Source organism: Perna viridis, chromosome 15 (genome assembly GCF_037379345.1).
Source record: "Perna viridis isolate PV_CMFRI_1.1 ecotype Kerala chromosome 15, ASM3737934v1, whole genome shotgun sequence".
Classification (NCBI taxonomy): domain Eukaryota; kingdom Metazoa; phylum Mollusca; class Bivalvia; order Mytilida; family Mytilidae; genus Perna; species Perna viridis.
Genome location: NC_142459.1, coordinates 5,384,918 through 5,401,083, shown reverse-complemented (window position 1 = coordinate 5,401,083; position 16,166 = coordinate 5,384,918). Strand labels below are relative to the sequence as shown.

At 34.0% G+C, this 16,166-nt stretch overlaps 2 protein-coding genes across 3 annotated transcripts in view; one reads left to right on the top strand and one right to left on the bottom strand.

The window, feature by feature from the left end:
* The window catches only part of LOC148596681 (neuronal acetylcholine receptor subunit alpha-10-like), a 29,856-nt gene extending 26,810 nt beyond the window's left edge, over positions 1–3,046 (top strand). Inside the window, exons 7-8 of the mRNA XM_088562796.1 lie at positions 611–965; positions 1,840–3,046. Of these exons, the coding sequence (XP_088418922.1) occupies positions 611–965; positions 1,840–2,441 (957 nt within the window). The 3' untranslated portion in view covers positions 2,442–3,046. The remainder of the gene's footprint in view (positions 1–610; positions 966–1,839) is intronic.
* A 1,432-nt stretch (positions 3,047–4,478) lies between these two features.
* LOC148596680 (uncharacterized) lies at positions 4,479–15,614 on the bottom strand. Of its 2 annotated transcripts, XM_088562798.1 has the most exons (10): positions 15,496–15,614; positions 13,154–13,171; positions 12,008–12,086; positions 10,495–10,576; positions 10,004–10,111; positions 9,236–9,327; positions 8,180–8,270; positions 7,123–7,252; positions 6,035–6,186; positions 4,479–5,099 (listed from the first exon to the last, which is right to left on the bottom strand). In XM_088562798.1, exons 2-10 carry the CDS (start codon positions 13,167–13,169, stop codon positions 4,977–4,979), a joined length of 873 nt encoding a protein of 290 aa, XP_088418924.1. In that variant the 5' UTR covers positions 13,170–13,171; positions 15,496–15,614; the 3' UTR covers positions 4,479–4,976. The 2 variants fall into 2 exon arrangements, with proteins under 2 accessions (XP_088418924.1, XP_088418925.1); XM_088562799.1 differs by lacking the exon at positions 13,154–13,171 and having other exon boundaries at positions 15,496–15,571.
* Between the last annotated feature and the right edge of the window lie 552 nt (positions 15,615–16,166).

Genomic DNA, 16,166 nt, shown 5'->3' with positions numbered 1-16,166 from the left:
TTAAAAAAAATGAATTTTTCACACTTTATCAGTGGCAAAAGTTTGTCACACTATCAATATTTAAGTAAATAGTTTTCCCGTGGGATGTGTATCAATGAACATTTGAAAGGATTGGATTATTTCACCAAAGAAATATGTTTTGTTCTTATACCGGAACTGAAGTTAAGGCGTCCTCTAGAGTCGTTAATTATCGGCAATACATCGTTCTGTATTGACAAGGATTTATCACGTGACCTAGTGCGATAATTTCGTCTTGTTTCCTTTTCATTTTTTACGAAGACTTACGAATGATTAGAATCTCATAGGGGGTCCAAAAGGGCGTTCACTTTCGGAAGTTTTTGATTTGCTCTTCTAGCTGTTATCTTGCAGTTAAATCTACGCAAGTTTGAAATTTTCTCACTGTTATACGGTAATATTTATAAGAGAACAAGAACATTTTTAATTCAATATTAGTATTTGATTAGTGTAAATAGAAACTTGCAGCACAATTACACTGTCTACAGCTTCATAATAACGACATGTAGTTGCGATATTTTGCCCCCCTCTCCCCACAAAAGAATGAATACTTTTATTGTAAGAATAAACATGTTAATTCAATCTATCTACACAGGTGAACGTGTTCAACCGATCGGAGACAATTGATCTTTCAAATCTTGTCGACAACGGAGAGTGGGAGTTAATAAAAGTCAAAGTTCAACGTAACGTAATATACTATATGTGTTGTACAGAACCATTTCCCGATGTGACGTTTTACATCCATCTCAGGAGACGTGTGAAATATTATTTCATGAACATAATCATTCCATGCATTATTTTGTCATTTTTATGCATTTCCGGTTTCTTACTTCCGCCGGAGAGCGGTGAGAAGATAACTCTGGGACTCTCCGTTCTTCTCACGATTACTGTTTTCATGTTAATGGTAGCAGACAAGATGCCTTCCACGTCAGAATCAATTTCTGTTATTAGTAAGTAGCTTTCATCATTGCAGAAATTTTCAAGTCTCAGCTAGCTTTAAAACCATCCTGTTTATTAGAACTTATAAACGTTTCCTGAAATACTACGCATCTCTTTTTGTGGAATTCTAAACAGTCTTTTCTTGCATTTTATCATTTATTTAGTAGTAAATGCAGCAGTTATGAATATTTGATAAAGTCTGATATTTTACCCGTATTACCTATTGTGATGCCCTACCCTTTATCACACCCCTGTGTCACATTGTTATCCTTAATCACGCCCCTGTTTCACTTGACTAAACTTTATAGCACTCCTACTCAGAATTGCCTATAACTTTCATTGCGACTGTCGCAGTCGGTTGTATCATGTGAATATTCTGCCATAGAATGTATAATCAAGTATCACCCCCAATCAATATCAGCCCTCGGTCTAGAGGCCTCTGTTCTGATATAGATACCCAGGGATGATACAACCTGTGATACGGATCGAAGTTGTTATGTATTATTCTCTATGCGATAGGCGAATCTCAGATTCACTTCCTAAAACGTAACAGATTAGTGACAATTTATTTGTTAGACAAGTTGAAAACGGTTACTTGTTCTACTTAGATGACGATATAACATATGATTTCTCATTAAACTAAAAATTAGGCAATGTGCTTTATGACTTACAAAAACATGTATCTCATAGAACAAAAACCGACCGGATTAAGACGAATTTTGGATGATTGTATTTCCTTCAAAAGGTTAAAAATAAAGAAAATTAATGAAAACCTACAGATATGTGCCCTTAATCTCAAAGCATTTTTAATGGGATGTTCTCTTTGAATTTTCACAACATGTATAATTCGCCGCTTTAATGAGTCGACACCCATTTATATTTCAGGTATATATCTGATGATAGTGTTGTCGATGAGCTGTATGTCTGTTCTATCATCTGTATGGATTTTAAGCATACATCATCAGCGAGGCCGACCGACGAAAGTCCCCCGGTGGATTCGGACCATAATCTTAGGCTGCCTTGCTAAATGTCTATTCATATCTCTTCAAAGTCACCGTCCGAAACATAAACATGACAAAAACAAAATGTCTTCCAGGTCACGTGTTTCTACGGAAGACGCCGAAAATGTCCGAAAAAATACGAAATATTGCGAGTTGTATGAGCTTCAAAATAATGTAGACGCATCACACATAGAAAATAATTCATATCGTAATAGTTTGATTGATAAGGAAGAAAACTGTAGACGAATCAACGACAGAAATAACAGTATAAAGCGTGTAAACGAAAGCGATGAATACTTAAAGCGTTTAACCGACCTTTTAGAAAGAAAAGACAAATCTGACGAGGAAGCATCACAGTGTTACAGTGAATGGCACGATGTGGCGCTTGTGTTAGACCGACTTTGTTTTGTATTCTTTCTCACCTTGACCTCATTATCAACCGTGTGTATACTGGCTATGAAACCAGGCGACCATTTTATATTCTGAGCGTTTCTTCTTATGTGAAGGATAAAATAGTTTACAGATTTAAAAAAAGTGCCAAGACACGACTAAAAATTTGATCCCGACATACATGAAAATGCAACTCATCGTTCAAAATGATCATCTGTCACTCTTCGATTTGCATGGCCAATACATCGATTACCATTCGATTTGTGACCAATAACTTTTCAATAGATTTTACTAGGGGGAAACTAAATCATCAAGACTAGTATTAACAAGACATGGAGTAATATCTCAAATAACCTTTTAAAACAATCTCATCAATATTGTTAGGGAATGATATCCAGTTCTGGAGATTTTGCATGCACAATAACAATATTAAAGCTGTGGAATACTCAAGTACTTAAATTGAAGTGTACCTTAATTTTTCTTAATATTTTTTCACATGCATCACAAAAATTCATAATAGTAAAAAACCTTTACTTTTTATTGCAAAAATGTGTCGGTTTAAAGCAAAAATTAGTACTTGTTCTTTCATTTATAAAATCTAAAAAATAATAACCGTTTTTTTATTATTTTAGTCCAATAAATAGACCGTTTCTATTAAGTTCCAGTCCGCATAAAATTCACACTACCAATGGTAAAGTGCTTCATAGTCAAGAAAAACACACCAAACAAACAATGCTTTTTCAGTCTATATATGTTATACTTTCACACAACAACATTTTCTGTAATCAGATTTGCACTTTTGAGAAAATCACACATTTATCTCCAAATAAAAGCAACCGAATGAAGCCAAATCAAGAACGATAACTCTTGCAAAGTGCAAATTTCATGCACAATCTATCTCAAAAGCGCAACAACCAAATGAAAAAACTAAGACTGGTTACGTGATAAGTTACTGTTTATGAACAAAAATAAAACTGAATTTGGTGGGTTTTTGACATGCATACATCACCTCCTGTCTGATTTTTATAAAGACTGATACTTAAGTATTAGGCTGTTTAAAAATCGGGCAAGTAATGGTCTATTATATCTCAAGACAATCAACAAAACTGTTCAAAGAAAGTTGATATTAATAACTGTGTTCATTTTTCTTGGATCTGCTTTATACAGAGAAGTATTTTTACTGATTATAGTGCAAAAATTCTGGCGGGAAATGTCTCTCTCTCTCTCTCTCTTAAACAAGATTGTTGTATAATAACAGGACAATGGAGCAGTTTTGTTATTCCCAAATTGGTTCCTGGATAAAATTGAAGAAAATATTGGAATTTAAATTTTGTAGATTGGTTTTGAAATGACATAGAAATACAGTACACAACTTTCGCAATATTATTAAGAAAATGTCAATTTTAGAGTTGTTTTCCTTGAGCAATGATACTATGTCTGTGCTTAAACATATTACTAATGACCGTTCCTTGTTTGAATGATTTCAAGCAATTCCCATAAGTCAAGGCTGGTTTTGAAGTGGACACTGAATGAGGTAAAGAAATAGTTAATTAAGTCCGTCATATCTGCCAGGTTTTTAATTAAAAAGTTCATTACCAAAGTATTGACCATTGGTGACTTTGAATGCAATTGTCATGTATACGGAATGTCACAATATCATCAGATGGATATGTCCCATAGTGCGTACATGATCTGGTCAGCGGAGATTGAATATTTATCACACGGTTGGTAAAGTCTTAACGGGATACAATCCAAATTCGGAAACTACTAACAGCCTTCCGTTAAGGAAGTAGACTTAGGGTAAGGGACATAACTCTTGAAAATCAGGGAAATGTTTGTGTCATATTCAATTTCACCAAAGCCTTTCAAGCTTTCATTTGAAACGGAATGAAATCAGTCCAAGTTACTTTGATGCTTACACGAGATATCTGATGGTAGTGTTGTCGATGAGCTGTATGTCTGTTCTATCATCTGTATGCATTTTAAGCCCTTCTTTGTGCTAGTGGTTGGGAGTACCAAGGGAAGCAAAACTGGAAACAGTTTGAGGGTAGATTTAGTGAAAGGTAAAAATTTCATGCATTTTTTTCTTTTTTGGGGGTTGGGGGTATTCGGTACATCTTTCCTTGATCGCACTAAAAATTGCAAACGTTTTATTGAAGTGTTTTGGCATTGTGCTACTGATCATAAGCTTGTTTTGTCCATGGATTTCCATCTTCGACAATGATACCGATAATCCTAAATTCTTTTCCAGCTGAAAAACATGTAATTGGTACCACAGACATATTAAACCAACAGAAATGTTTTCATCTTCTAGAATTATATGCCGGAAAGAAGTGATTCATGAATCAAAGTAGTTCTATCCACTAGGTGGCGCTTCAAATGTTAGATATTTCTAGAGATAAGGGAAAAAACATCATCAAGAATTTTTGCGCGAAGAGAGCTTAAAAAAATGGTAAAGCATCAACAAGTTTAATTGTTATTTTATAAGATAGGATCCAATAAATTTCGGAAAAAATCGTCCGCCGAGTGTATACGGGGTCATTTTTTTTTAAGAATGCGAAGTTCATGACATTAAATCATAACAAAAAATAGTACAATTACATTCGAACAAACTACAACATTTCTAAAGGCTTAACTTGAAGAAGAGTATCTCGCAAACAGAGCTGCAATGGTGTCATTCTGTTTTGGATGTATAAATTCCTTCCCACTGAGATCTGTCAAGTTGGTACACTCCTTTATTGCAGAATTAGGTACCTGAAAGTATAAAGTATTGGTAAAATATATTGTTCTTTAGTCTTCCTACAGACTCTCATCAAGTGTGCCATAAATGTCCTAACCTTCATCTACGTACATGCACATGTAGTATTCTAATGAAATATTCATATAACAAGGCTTTTCATTGGCTCGATTCAAGGGTAAAATTTTCAATATACCTGTCGGAGCCGATTCACAAATCATGCGCGTATAAATATTAAAATAATTTGCATAACAATTAAATGGACTGATTTACTAATTGACAACAGATATCATGACCATTTTGGAGAGTATTTATCATTATTAAATGAATTGTTCACTTCCAAATTGGGTTATTTTAATTCCCTATGAACCAAGATGACAAAACTAAAAGGTTAATTTCAAATCTCGTTACATGTGAACGAACTGCTGTAAGATTTTGTAGGGCGGTCAATATGGGTCAATGCTGACGGACCCCAATTGAATATTTTAAGGTTCACACCTCATTTAGAATAGTATCATTAGAATAGAGATTACCGTTTGTATTTAAAGCTATGAGGACGTCCAAAGGTAAACTCTGCGACAGTAAAACTACAGATGGACGTCCGCAAAGCTTCAAATACAAAACAGTCATTTCTCAATTAAGAGACTAATTAACTTAAATCTATATTTACAATACACCACCTCTTCCATAACAAAATGTTATGATTAAATTACACACATTCACTTATACTACACAAATGCATTTGAAAATGTAGTACGAGTTATCTTTCTTTTTACCTTTATTCGGATATCCGTATGTTCTCCAAAAAGTTAGAATCCTAACTAAACTATTCGAACGTACGCTTGCATTAAAACATACTTTAAAAGTTAAGAAATTATGTAAAGATCTACGGAATCTTTGGTTGGCTAATATACATTTATTTTAACACATATACATTTACATGAACTCTGACCTTTTCCAATGGCGTGTACTGGGCATGATGATGTGGGAACGTTGAACCGTTTGTTGCCTTATTGTAACACATGATGTATGCCCAGCGCCTCTTGTCACTTCTGTTGGCACTGCTGTGGTGTAGAGTGTTGCAATGAAAAAATAAAGCGTCACCTACAGTAAAAAAAGGTAGATAGTTAAGGAGGTAGACCTAGGGTAAGGAATTAACATGTGGCTTTTCATATAATCCTTCTTAGAAGATAGAAAAGATATATAGAATGTACATGTACTGTAGAATTTTAGGGAGATAAATCTGTAAATGACTCTTAAATGCAATAGAAACTTAAATTTTCAGTGTAGATTATCTCATAAGAGCAAAGAGAATGTAATGAATGATTATATATTTCATGATATGGACCCACAAAACAATTTTACAACAAAAATAAAAATATTTAGCCTTTTGTTAAGTGTATCACGTATTACAAAATTTGCGTGATAATTACAAAGACTACTACTTAAGTTACAAACACTACCTTTACGTGTGTTTGATGATGTAGAAAAGCGACTGACAAATGGTGCCTATTTTGTCAACATTTGACTAATAGAAAACATTCGTACATGTATGCCAATTACTTAACGTGCATTTTTATCAGTATGTTGCATGCCATGGTTTATATAAAGCCCTGGTGTTCCGACTTATGGCCTACACTCGCTAACTGCGTCAGTAACTGAGCATTAAATTTTCTCTGCAAAGCAATATCATTTGTCACTTTTGTCTCATGTCATATTTTAATGCTTTTGTTTCCAAACTCAATTCAAAATTTCATTCTGAAAGAGGGGGCAAAACTTTTTTTCCTGCCTAAATATTTTTTTTTTTAAAATTTTTACGGGTCAGCAATTTCATTTACTTCCTACAGGGTGAAGGCCAGAAAATCTGTTCTCAACTTTTTCAGGGCCAGGAGGTTTATTTCCAAAATTTGCCATCCCCTCTGAATCAAATAGTCGATCCTCAAGTGTAATTTGTATAATTTCAATCATTTTCTTTTATGTCACAGTCTAAAATAAATTCTTTTCTTAAAACTAATTATAATATGTAAATACAACATGTACCTGGGTTCATTTCCATGTAGGCGTGGTCACACTTCTTCCTAATCTCGTCAACTCTCGTTTTCTTTCCAACGATCTGACCGTCATGTGGATGATGTTCAATTCGTCCACACTTATGCGATCCACTTAAGACCTAGACCATATTTCATATTGGAGATTTTAATATTACAGACTATTCAAGGAGAGTATCACATGCCCCGGGAACTCATACAGTGAAAAAATCAGATTAGACTACAGAGAAACTTGTCTAAACTGAACCCTGAATAATCCGAAAACCTTTCTAAACCGAACCCCGAATAATCCGAAAACCTTTCTAAACCGAACCCTGAATAATCTGGAAGCCTGTCTAAATCGGACACTTTTTAAAGGCCCTTTCTATCCATTTAAATGCATTTTTGACCTTTGAAAATCAGATATTTGTCTAAACTGAACCAATTTTAAAGTACAAAGGGGTTTGGTTTAGACAGGTTTTCCTGTACCAAATCCTGAATAAACCGACACTTAAAGACCCATCGTAAATTTTTGTTTTGTCTCATATAACCGTAAAACATCTCTCTTCATCACGTGACCACAAGTTTTGTCTCACAATAACCATAACCCTTAAAACATCGCTCTTAATCAAAATTCCTCAACCCTACAATATCTCTCTTCTCTTCATTACAAAAAGGCAACCCTGAAAAATATCCGACAAAAAAAAACTCTCTTTATCGCATAGTCTTAGTAAAAAAAATCTCCCTTCATCGAACAATCTCAGTCATTAAAGTTTTCCTTCATCACACAATCTCAACCCTTAAAAAAATCGCCCTTTATCCCTTTATTATACAGTTGTATGCACAGCCCTTCAAATCTCCCTTCATTACACAATATCAACTCTAACAAAAACTTCATCACACTATAACAAATCTTCCTTCCATCACAGAAATCTAAGCACTTTAATTGTGTCAAGGGTGTTTTCTGTTCGTGTTGTATACGCTACAGAAATAGACAGTCACAAAAATAATGTGTGTCTTGATTTCAATCTTCCAAGTAAATAAACCAACAATTAAAAAGTTAAAATTACCTCCATGCAAGAATTCTCTTTCGTACATTTATCCATAGCAACCCAGACAGACATCATATCAGGAAACAGGTTACCACAGTTATACCAGTAGCTGAAATCAAATATCACTCATGCATGCTACATGTAACCGGCTACAGATGTACATAAACTGTGAATATTACACCCAATCACAAGACAAGACAGCGGGACCCAGTAAACCGAGTTGTAAAAACGAATTTATGAAACAAATTCTAACGATCATTGAAACACAAGTATAAGATAAATATGATGAAAACTTTCAATACAGTCCAAAATATACAAGCAATGCGTAGCCGAATGTTTCTCGTCCCTGCAAGAAAAGTTGAAGTGGGAAAGTCCTATAACTCCTGTAAAATTTGTTAAATAAAAATTGCGGCGCAATATGATAACTACATGTACAAACTTATTACGGGGCGCCGAACGGGACTTGATCTTTTTGTAATCAAAATCAATTTTGTCACAAAAATCAATTTTCTGAGACAAAAAAGACAGAGGCATGTGACGCTACAATAAAAAATCAACGCGAAGGGATTTTCTGGATACACTTAGCTGTGCTGACCACCGTTGTTACATTTAAGAAACATTTTTTTCAATGGTCCGAAATGAGTGATTGGCCTATCACTGTGATGTCAAGATTTAAACAATCTAGTAAATGTAGCTTACAGAGGATCATATTGAACAATGTTGCTTTCAATAACTTCTTTCAATAAAACCTACTTGTCCATGTGGAGTAATATGGAAAGATATTAGGACATTTCATGAATCAAACTAAGAAACGTCATAATAAAAAAAGTAATGTATGGTTTTCTCTTCTATTCCTTGTGTATAGAAAGAGTAAAACACAATGAACATTGTACTTTTGAAAAAAGTGTGGTATAACAAAACGTTGTGTTGATGTTACTACGAGTCAATATTGGTTTAGCTTAAAACTAAAAAAGAAAATCAGTGAATTTCAGCTACACTAGTCTAACTAGGGTCAATCAAGCGGTCCATATACTACTATTTGACCCTAAGCATCATGATTTTGCTAAATTTTACCCATAATCCTGATGCCAGTAATGTGGAGCTGTAACTTTAGCATCCTTCAGCATGTACTTAGAGTGATAATGATAAACTTCTCCACCAAGCAGCTGCAAAATTATAGCATGTGCCTTCAATCTTTCGGTTATCAATTATTTTCTAAGAGCTCAAATACTGACGTTTTTTCGTTCGTGTATAGTTAAGTACTTCTCCGTCTAAGAATCGGGCAAAATGTAAATAAGGTGTGGCACATGAAGGAGAAAAACGCATTGATTTTATTGCATTAACCAATCAAACACAACTGATGACCAGCAGAAATAACCATCAAAGTGTTTGTACAATTTACATTTTGAAGATATTGATAGGTCAAATTCAGTTGAAATGCACTATAGAAAAATGGCGGGAAAATTTTCCCGCACTCTTTCCCTATATAAGCCGTAAAAAATATCTACTATTCAGATGCTTCAGGTTAAACTTAAATAGCTTTTTGTTGTTTTCTAGATGTACTGAATATATTTTAAGCAAAAATTACTGAATTGGGGAAAATTATGTGCCACCCATTGCCGGATTCTTACACAGAATGGTACTTTAAAATTTTTTATCACCTTACGCACTTTTTGTAATGTGTGTTCCATTTAGCATAATAAGGGAATGATAAATATGAAAAAAAAGATGGTGAAAATGTAAAATTTCTACGTTTCGTGTGTTGTTTCGTATTTCTTTGTCTGGTTTTGTATCCTACTGACTAGCTTAACGAATAAACTTATTTTTGCTTCAAACACAAACCTTTTCACAAGTACTGACAACCTTTTCTGACCTAGCAACCATTCCTGTTACGTCATTTCCGGGATGGCTCCAGGTAATTCGTGGAACCTTACGTGGACCAGCTTCGAGCTAATTAAAAATGTATTAAATAACACTATTCTGATCTCAAAACAATCAATTTTATTGCAAACAATCACTAGATTAATTGACTTGTTTGAGCGGTTGCATCGAAAGCGAAGACAAAGACCGAGTGAATAGCACATTTTGTTTTATGTTTACGTTTGCCGTTATATTCTTATGAAAATGTCACCAAATAAGCTTTCTTTACAGTTTTTCTAGTTGTAAATATGTGGATTTTTCGTATGAAAATTTTGAAATTTCTGTATCTATCTGATTGAATTCAGTTGTTTTTGAGAAATGATTGGAAGATCTGAATTACTCATCGACGTATACTAAACACAACCCTTAATACTAAGTCTCAATATTGTGAAAAAAAAATAACTTGAACATACCACATAGGCATTTTTGTAGAAAGCATCACTATCTGTTATCGACTTTATCAGCAAATCAACTTCCTCCTGGTCTAGAAGATTCCTATAATTAACCATAATGGTTTTATATGCTCAAACATAAGATTGGGTCCCACTTATTTACATTTAAACAATGGAACAAAACATGTTGCGGAATAAAATTCTCCTTGTCGTGGTCAAGGCAGTTATTCCCTCTTTCCACATTCCGGGGATACTGGACATAATGTAGCCATTATGCAAGAGTAATCTCATTGTAGGCAGGTATTTTAACATAGGGTCAATGGGGAAATTCCATTAATCTCTAGTTTCTTCAAAACATGTTTTATACATCCTCCCAAGTCAGGGTTTTGAGTCCACCCTCGCTCCCTCAAACCCCTGACGTCACTCATTCATATTTAGTGGGTATCGTCCAGCGCCATCTAGTGAGTTACTTAAACTTAATCCTGATCCAAAATCCAATCAATCGCTCGTAATAGAAACTCTTCGATATAACTTACAAAATGGCTACACATAACGTCATTTTTTCAGTAAAGACTCTACAGTCATCATTTTTGCTCATATTGCATCATTTGTGACATCATAGAACTTTCAGTTACTATATCGGATCGTCCATTACCTCGTACTATTGTTTACCTTCCACAGACATTTTATGTTAAATCGATTTCCATTGGTGCTTCTCACCCCGGTAAGCAACCAATCGAAATTGGCTGGACGCTACCTATGACGATAAATATGAATGAGTGATGTCAGGGGTTTGAGGGAGCGAGAGTGGACTCAAAACCCTGACTTGGGAGGATGGTTTCTATATCGGATGAGAAAAAAATATGACATGAAGATACGTATTAAATTCAGTTAAAAATCAACCTCTGGTGTAAAATTTGGTCAGAATTGATTTAGCAAAAAATAAAACTTGATCTTCACTATTGTGGCTATAGACCAAATAGTGGATAAAGAGAGATAACTCTGTAACGTGCAAATCCAGATTGAACAGTGATATATATTGATAGCCGTGAATTTAACCGTGGACTCAGAATTAGTTTCCATTCCAATCATAGAGATTATGTACAGTATGGTACCAATTTACTTAGTAGCCAGTCCATCCCAACTTGAATGAAGGCTGTACAGTATTGTTTACTCAAGTGAAAATTTAAAAAAAATTTAAAATTGAAATATATTATAAACCAAATAAACTTTTGTTTAGAATATAATGCTATACATCTATAAAGGAATATACGTACGCTGTGGAAAAGATCAATGTCGAAATTGATGGAAAAATTTGATGAAAAAGTACAACTTTTGAAGTCCGTATTTTTTTTATTTTGAAGAGAGCAAATTTGACTTATTGACTTCCATTAAAAAAATGGTAAGACCCGGACGGGGATCTACCGCATGACTGGTCGAACTCGAGTGCTAGCACGCTACAACGAGACCACTGTCGGGATTGAGCACGCTACCAGGAGACTACTGTCAATGATTGGCAATTGCTAGAACCAACCTTATAAGAATGTATCCTTTTTCTTTGAAGTCATCAATCATTTGGTCCGTCACCACAAACTCCTCCGTGAACTGGTATTCTGTAAATAAAACATCTAAAACCTATTTAACAGTTAAAAAAGGGTATTAAATATTAAAAGGGTATTAAATAAAAGGCCATAATTTAAATCCTATATAATCCTTTTAAATTAGCTGATTTTTAAGAATCTGAAATATCAATGTTTCCTTTACAGGTTCAAAAAATTTTGTCTTTGGAGGGTACACTGCAAATTAAATAAATTGAATGATACATTAAAAAAAACCCGCAGTATTAAAAAATCACATTTATATTTGTGGACCACACATAAATATCCGTGACTAGTTTTCTTCAGATTCTTTGCATTTTTATGCTTAGCCTATTTTATAACAGCTGGCGATCTTCATGACGAGAATTGAAAAAAAAGAACAACAATTGTTTGTTTGAAATTGTGAAATTCTGCCTACCGATATTTGATGTACAATAACAGTTCCTCCGGAAGAATGATAAGACAACAAAAATATGACCGCGAGTGCCCAAGAACGCTTAGATTTAACGAGTGTGTGGAAATCGTCCCACGCACGAATAATTGTGCATTTACATTATTCACTATATCGATTGTTCTATTTATATCATAAATTTCTTTGATAATTAATTGCTATTTTCAACATAAATTAAATGGAATAATATCAGTATATTCCGCCGATTCCTGATTGCTTCATCATCATCTTCTTCCGGTACGGAAGTAGACTTCGCAAGGAGTGTGGAACCTCCCCTTTCATTGGACTTTTTCCAGTAGAGGGCGCTGAATTATTCGAGTTAAACATACATTAAAATTTCATGATCAACGGATCATTATTGTTGTGGTACATGTAAGTCCGAGAGTGAAATTAACGAATGAATTTCACATGTGAATTTTCAAGTAGTAGGGAACATTTGATAATTCCCTGCAATCAAATAAAAATTGTTATATGATCTCGAATACACGTCACGTCTGACGTGTTAAGGAAACACAGTGTCTGCGCATGTCCATTGTGATTCCAGACTAATTGTTTTGATTCTTTGTACGTGCACGTGTGTGTGTGTGTGTGTGTGATCTTTCTTTGTTTCGTCATTTGTTGTAAGGATTACCTGCGAGTTTTGACATCCCTGAAATAAAATTATAAATATTCTCAACAAAGAAAGAATGCTGATGTAAATGAAGGTGTGAACGTAAATGCACAGATATGTAACGTCAATCCACTAAAGCATCATGAGCTGAATTGGGCAAGTAGGTGCACCGGTTGATATTCACTTTTTTCGTTGCGTCGAAAATGTTCATTTAAGTCAATTTGAAACTGTACGGCCATTTAGAGGAACCATGTGATAATTTTAGTGTTGATACTAAATTTACAAAACTGATGTACATGCATGTAAGGTGTATTACTAGTATATGGAAGTGTTAAAACCATATTTTTTTTCTTTGATCGTGGCGCTTAAATACAAGTATAAATGACAACTCACGCCATCGACGAGACTTAGATACTGGAGTATATTCATAATGTTCATACAAGTAATATAAGAACACGAGCTGTCAAATTAGACATATTATCCCGGATAAGATCAAATACAAAATGATTTCACGTGACCTGCATTAATTTACGCGCATGCAACTTTCTTTTTCTGAATGAGTGATTTTGCCAGCGCTCGTCACTTTCGTAATTTAAGAAAGTTTTTTTGGGTCACTTTCGACATTTAAAATTTTGATTTAATCGCGTTGTCATAATGCAATATTGTCTCGACTTTTCTCTTCTTTTATATTGTCCCTTTTTTCAAAATAATGCATTCAGCTTTTATGCATTTTATTTTCAAAAATAATGATAGAATAATTAATTGGAAAGATTGAATGACCACAAATTATGATCACGAGTGCCGAAGAACGCCTAGCTTTTAGGTTACATACCACTAATTCAACCAATGAGCTTTTAGAACGAACGCAAAAATAGTCCTACACCAGTTTTAGTGCACTTGTGTTATGTTGCTGTGAAAAAAGTGCACATCAGATCTATACAAGTGGTCACTATAACTTACTGAATTGAATATTTTTTTATGAGTTCTGCATGAAGACCCCTTTTTGTGAAACGGAGGGAAATTTCCATTCTATTTTTAGCTCACTGTCTTCTAGGATCCATTGTCACACTGCAAGGTAGTAAACCCCATATAATATTTTCAGGGCTATTAGTGTATAAACATTCAGCTTTTAGGTGATGTATTAGTCTTCTTCCGGTTAAACGTAAGGTAAAAGCTCCATAACACATTGAACTTAGTGAAATTAGCATTGGAGCCTATGGGAAGTGACATTAGTGGTTTGTAGCCTTAACGAGTGAGCGGAACTTGTTCCACGCACGAGTTAAATCTTAATGCGTTCTTGGCACGAGTGATTATATTTTGGTTATTCCCGATAACCAATGGATTATCCTATTTATTATATAGATTTTTCCATTATTCAATGCTTTTTTCAACATAAATTTAAAGTTTTGTGAACGGCGGATTGATATTCGTGTCGTGACGCTTTAGCCGGAAAAGGTCCGAGATTGAAATTACCGAATTTATTTTACAGTGTGAATTATCGATTTTCTTTTACACTTGGAACATTCGGTAAATCACTGCTATTAATATAATAATGTAGTGTATTTAGATTCGTTATGCATTAGCTATGCGTTCATTACTTTAGTTAAATAGTAGTCTTTATAAAAATCAGAAGAAGCTAAAGTGATTTATTCTTCTCAAAAACCCACCGAACTCACTTTTATTTCTTGTTCAGAAAACTTTTCTGATATTATACATTGTAACCAGTCTTGGTTTTTCATATACTCGTTGCACGTTTGAGATAAAAATCATATACATGAAGAATGCACATGATATTGGTACTTCGAAAGAACGTTTTTGATTTGGTTTGACTTGGTTGATTTCAGTGGAAGAAAAAAGTATATTATCTTCAATAGCGCAGATCTGAAATCTGAAATGATTATTGTAATGTAAAGATATATCATATGTACATGTAGACTGAAAAACGATGGTATGTTTGGTGGGTTTTGCTACATCATGAATCACTTTGCCTGTATTTTATATGGACTGGTATGCAGTGCCTGTATTTTATATGGACTGGTATACAGTGCCTGTATTTGATATGGACTGGTACTTATTTCATTATAATTAGATCGTAAATAAAACGTTTTGGTTCGTTCTGAAATCGGTCTGAATGCGCTTTACTCGTTGCATTTAAATCTGATAGATTACTTTTCAAAATTTGCAATTGTCAACAGTTCGTTTGCACAACTCGTTATATTGTTAATAATTATCATTTAACATCCAGTACATTGTGGTTTGATAATTCATGTTTGTTCTTATTTATGCACATCTCGTTCTGAATGTGCTTTACTTGTTACGTGTTAGTTTGTAGCTCGTTCTAAACATTGTATAAATGAATTTACCTGGTGCAGCAATTATCCAGATTGTTCACAAGACGTTTTACTCAATGATTACATGTACTGTAATAATACATGTACATGTATGAAATAATAAATCCGATATGTTATCTATTGTTACAAATATTGACCGAATAAACTATGATCTATCAACACCTCAGTGGCTGAGGGGCGTTTATCGCTTTGTATATACGTATAAAGTGTACGTCCGTCTGTTTGTTTCGTTTGATTCATTAGGCTGTGGGTTGTGTTATTTACATGTAATAAGATGTAATCACCTCTTAACGGCTACATACGTTGTTTCATAGTTTATGAAAGTTTATGCCTTTGTTGTATTACTGAGGGAGCATGAAAGAAAATTAATTTGAAGTGCTCTGTCTTAAAACACATATAGTAAGTACAGTTATGTAGGAACACTTTGGAAGCTGTCAATTTCAATTAATGCCTTCAAAGACCTTTTAGATACTTTTTCGCAAAAATGGTAAATACATGTATGTTATTTTGACAACGTCGTACATGTATAAAAAAAGGGACACATGTTTCTTCATACCTGTATTTTTTACTTTATCTTTTATTTGTATTTAGAAAAACATATTTTGAATCATTTTTTAATGAGCTTAGCTCTCACTGCTAATTTGACTTTGATTAAGAATGTTACATGTGTGAAGAGAGCAGGA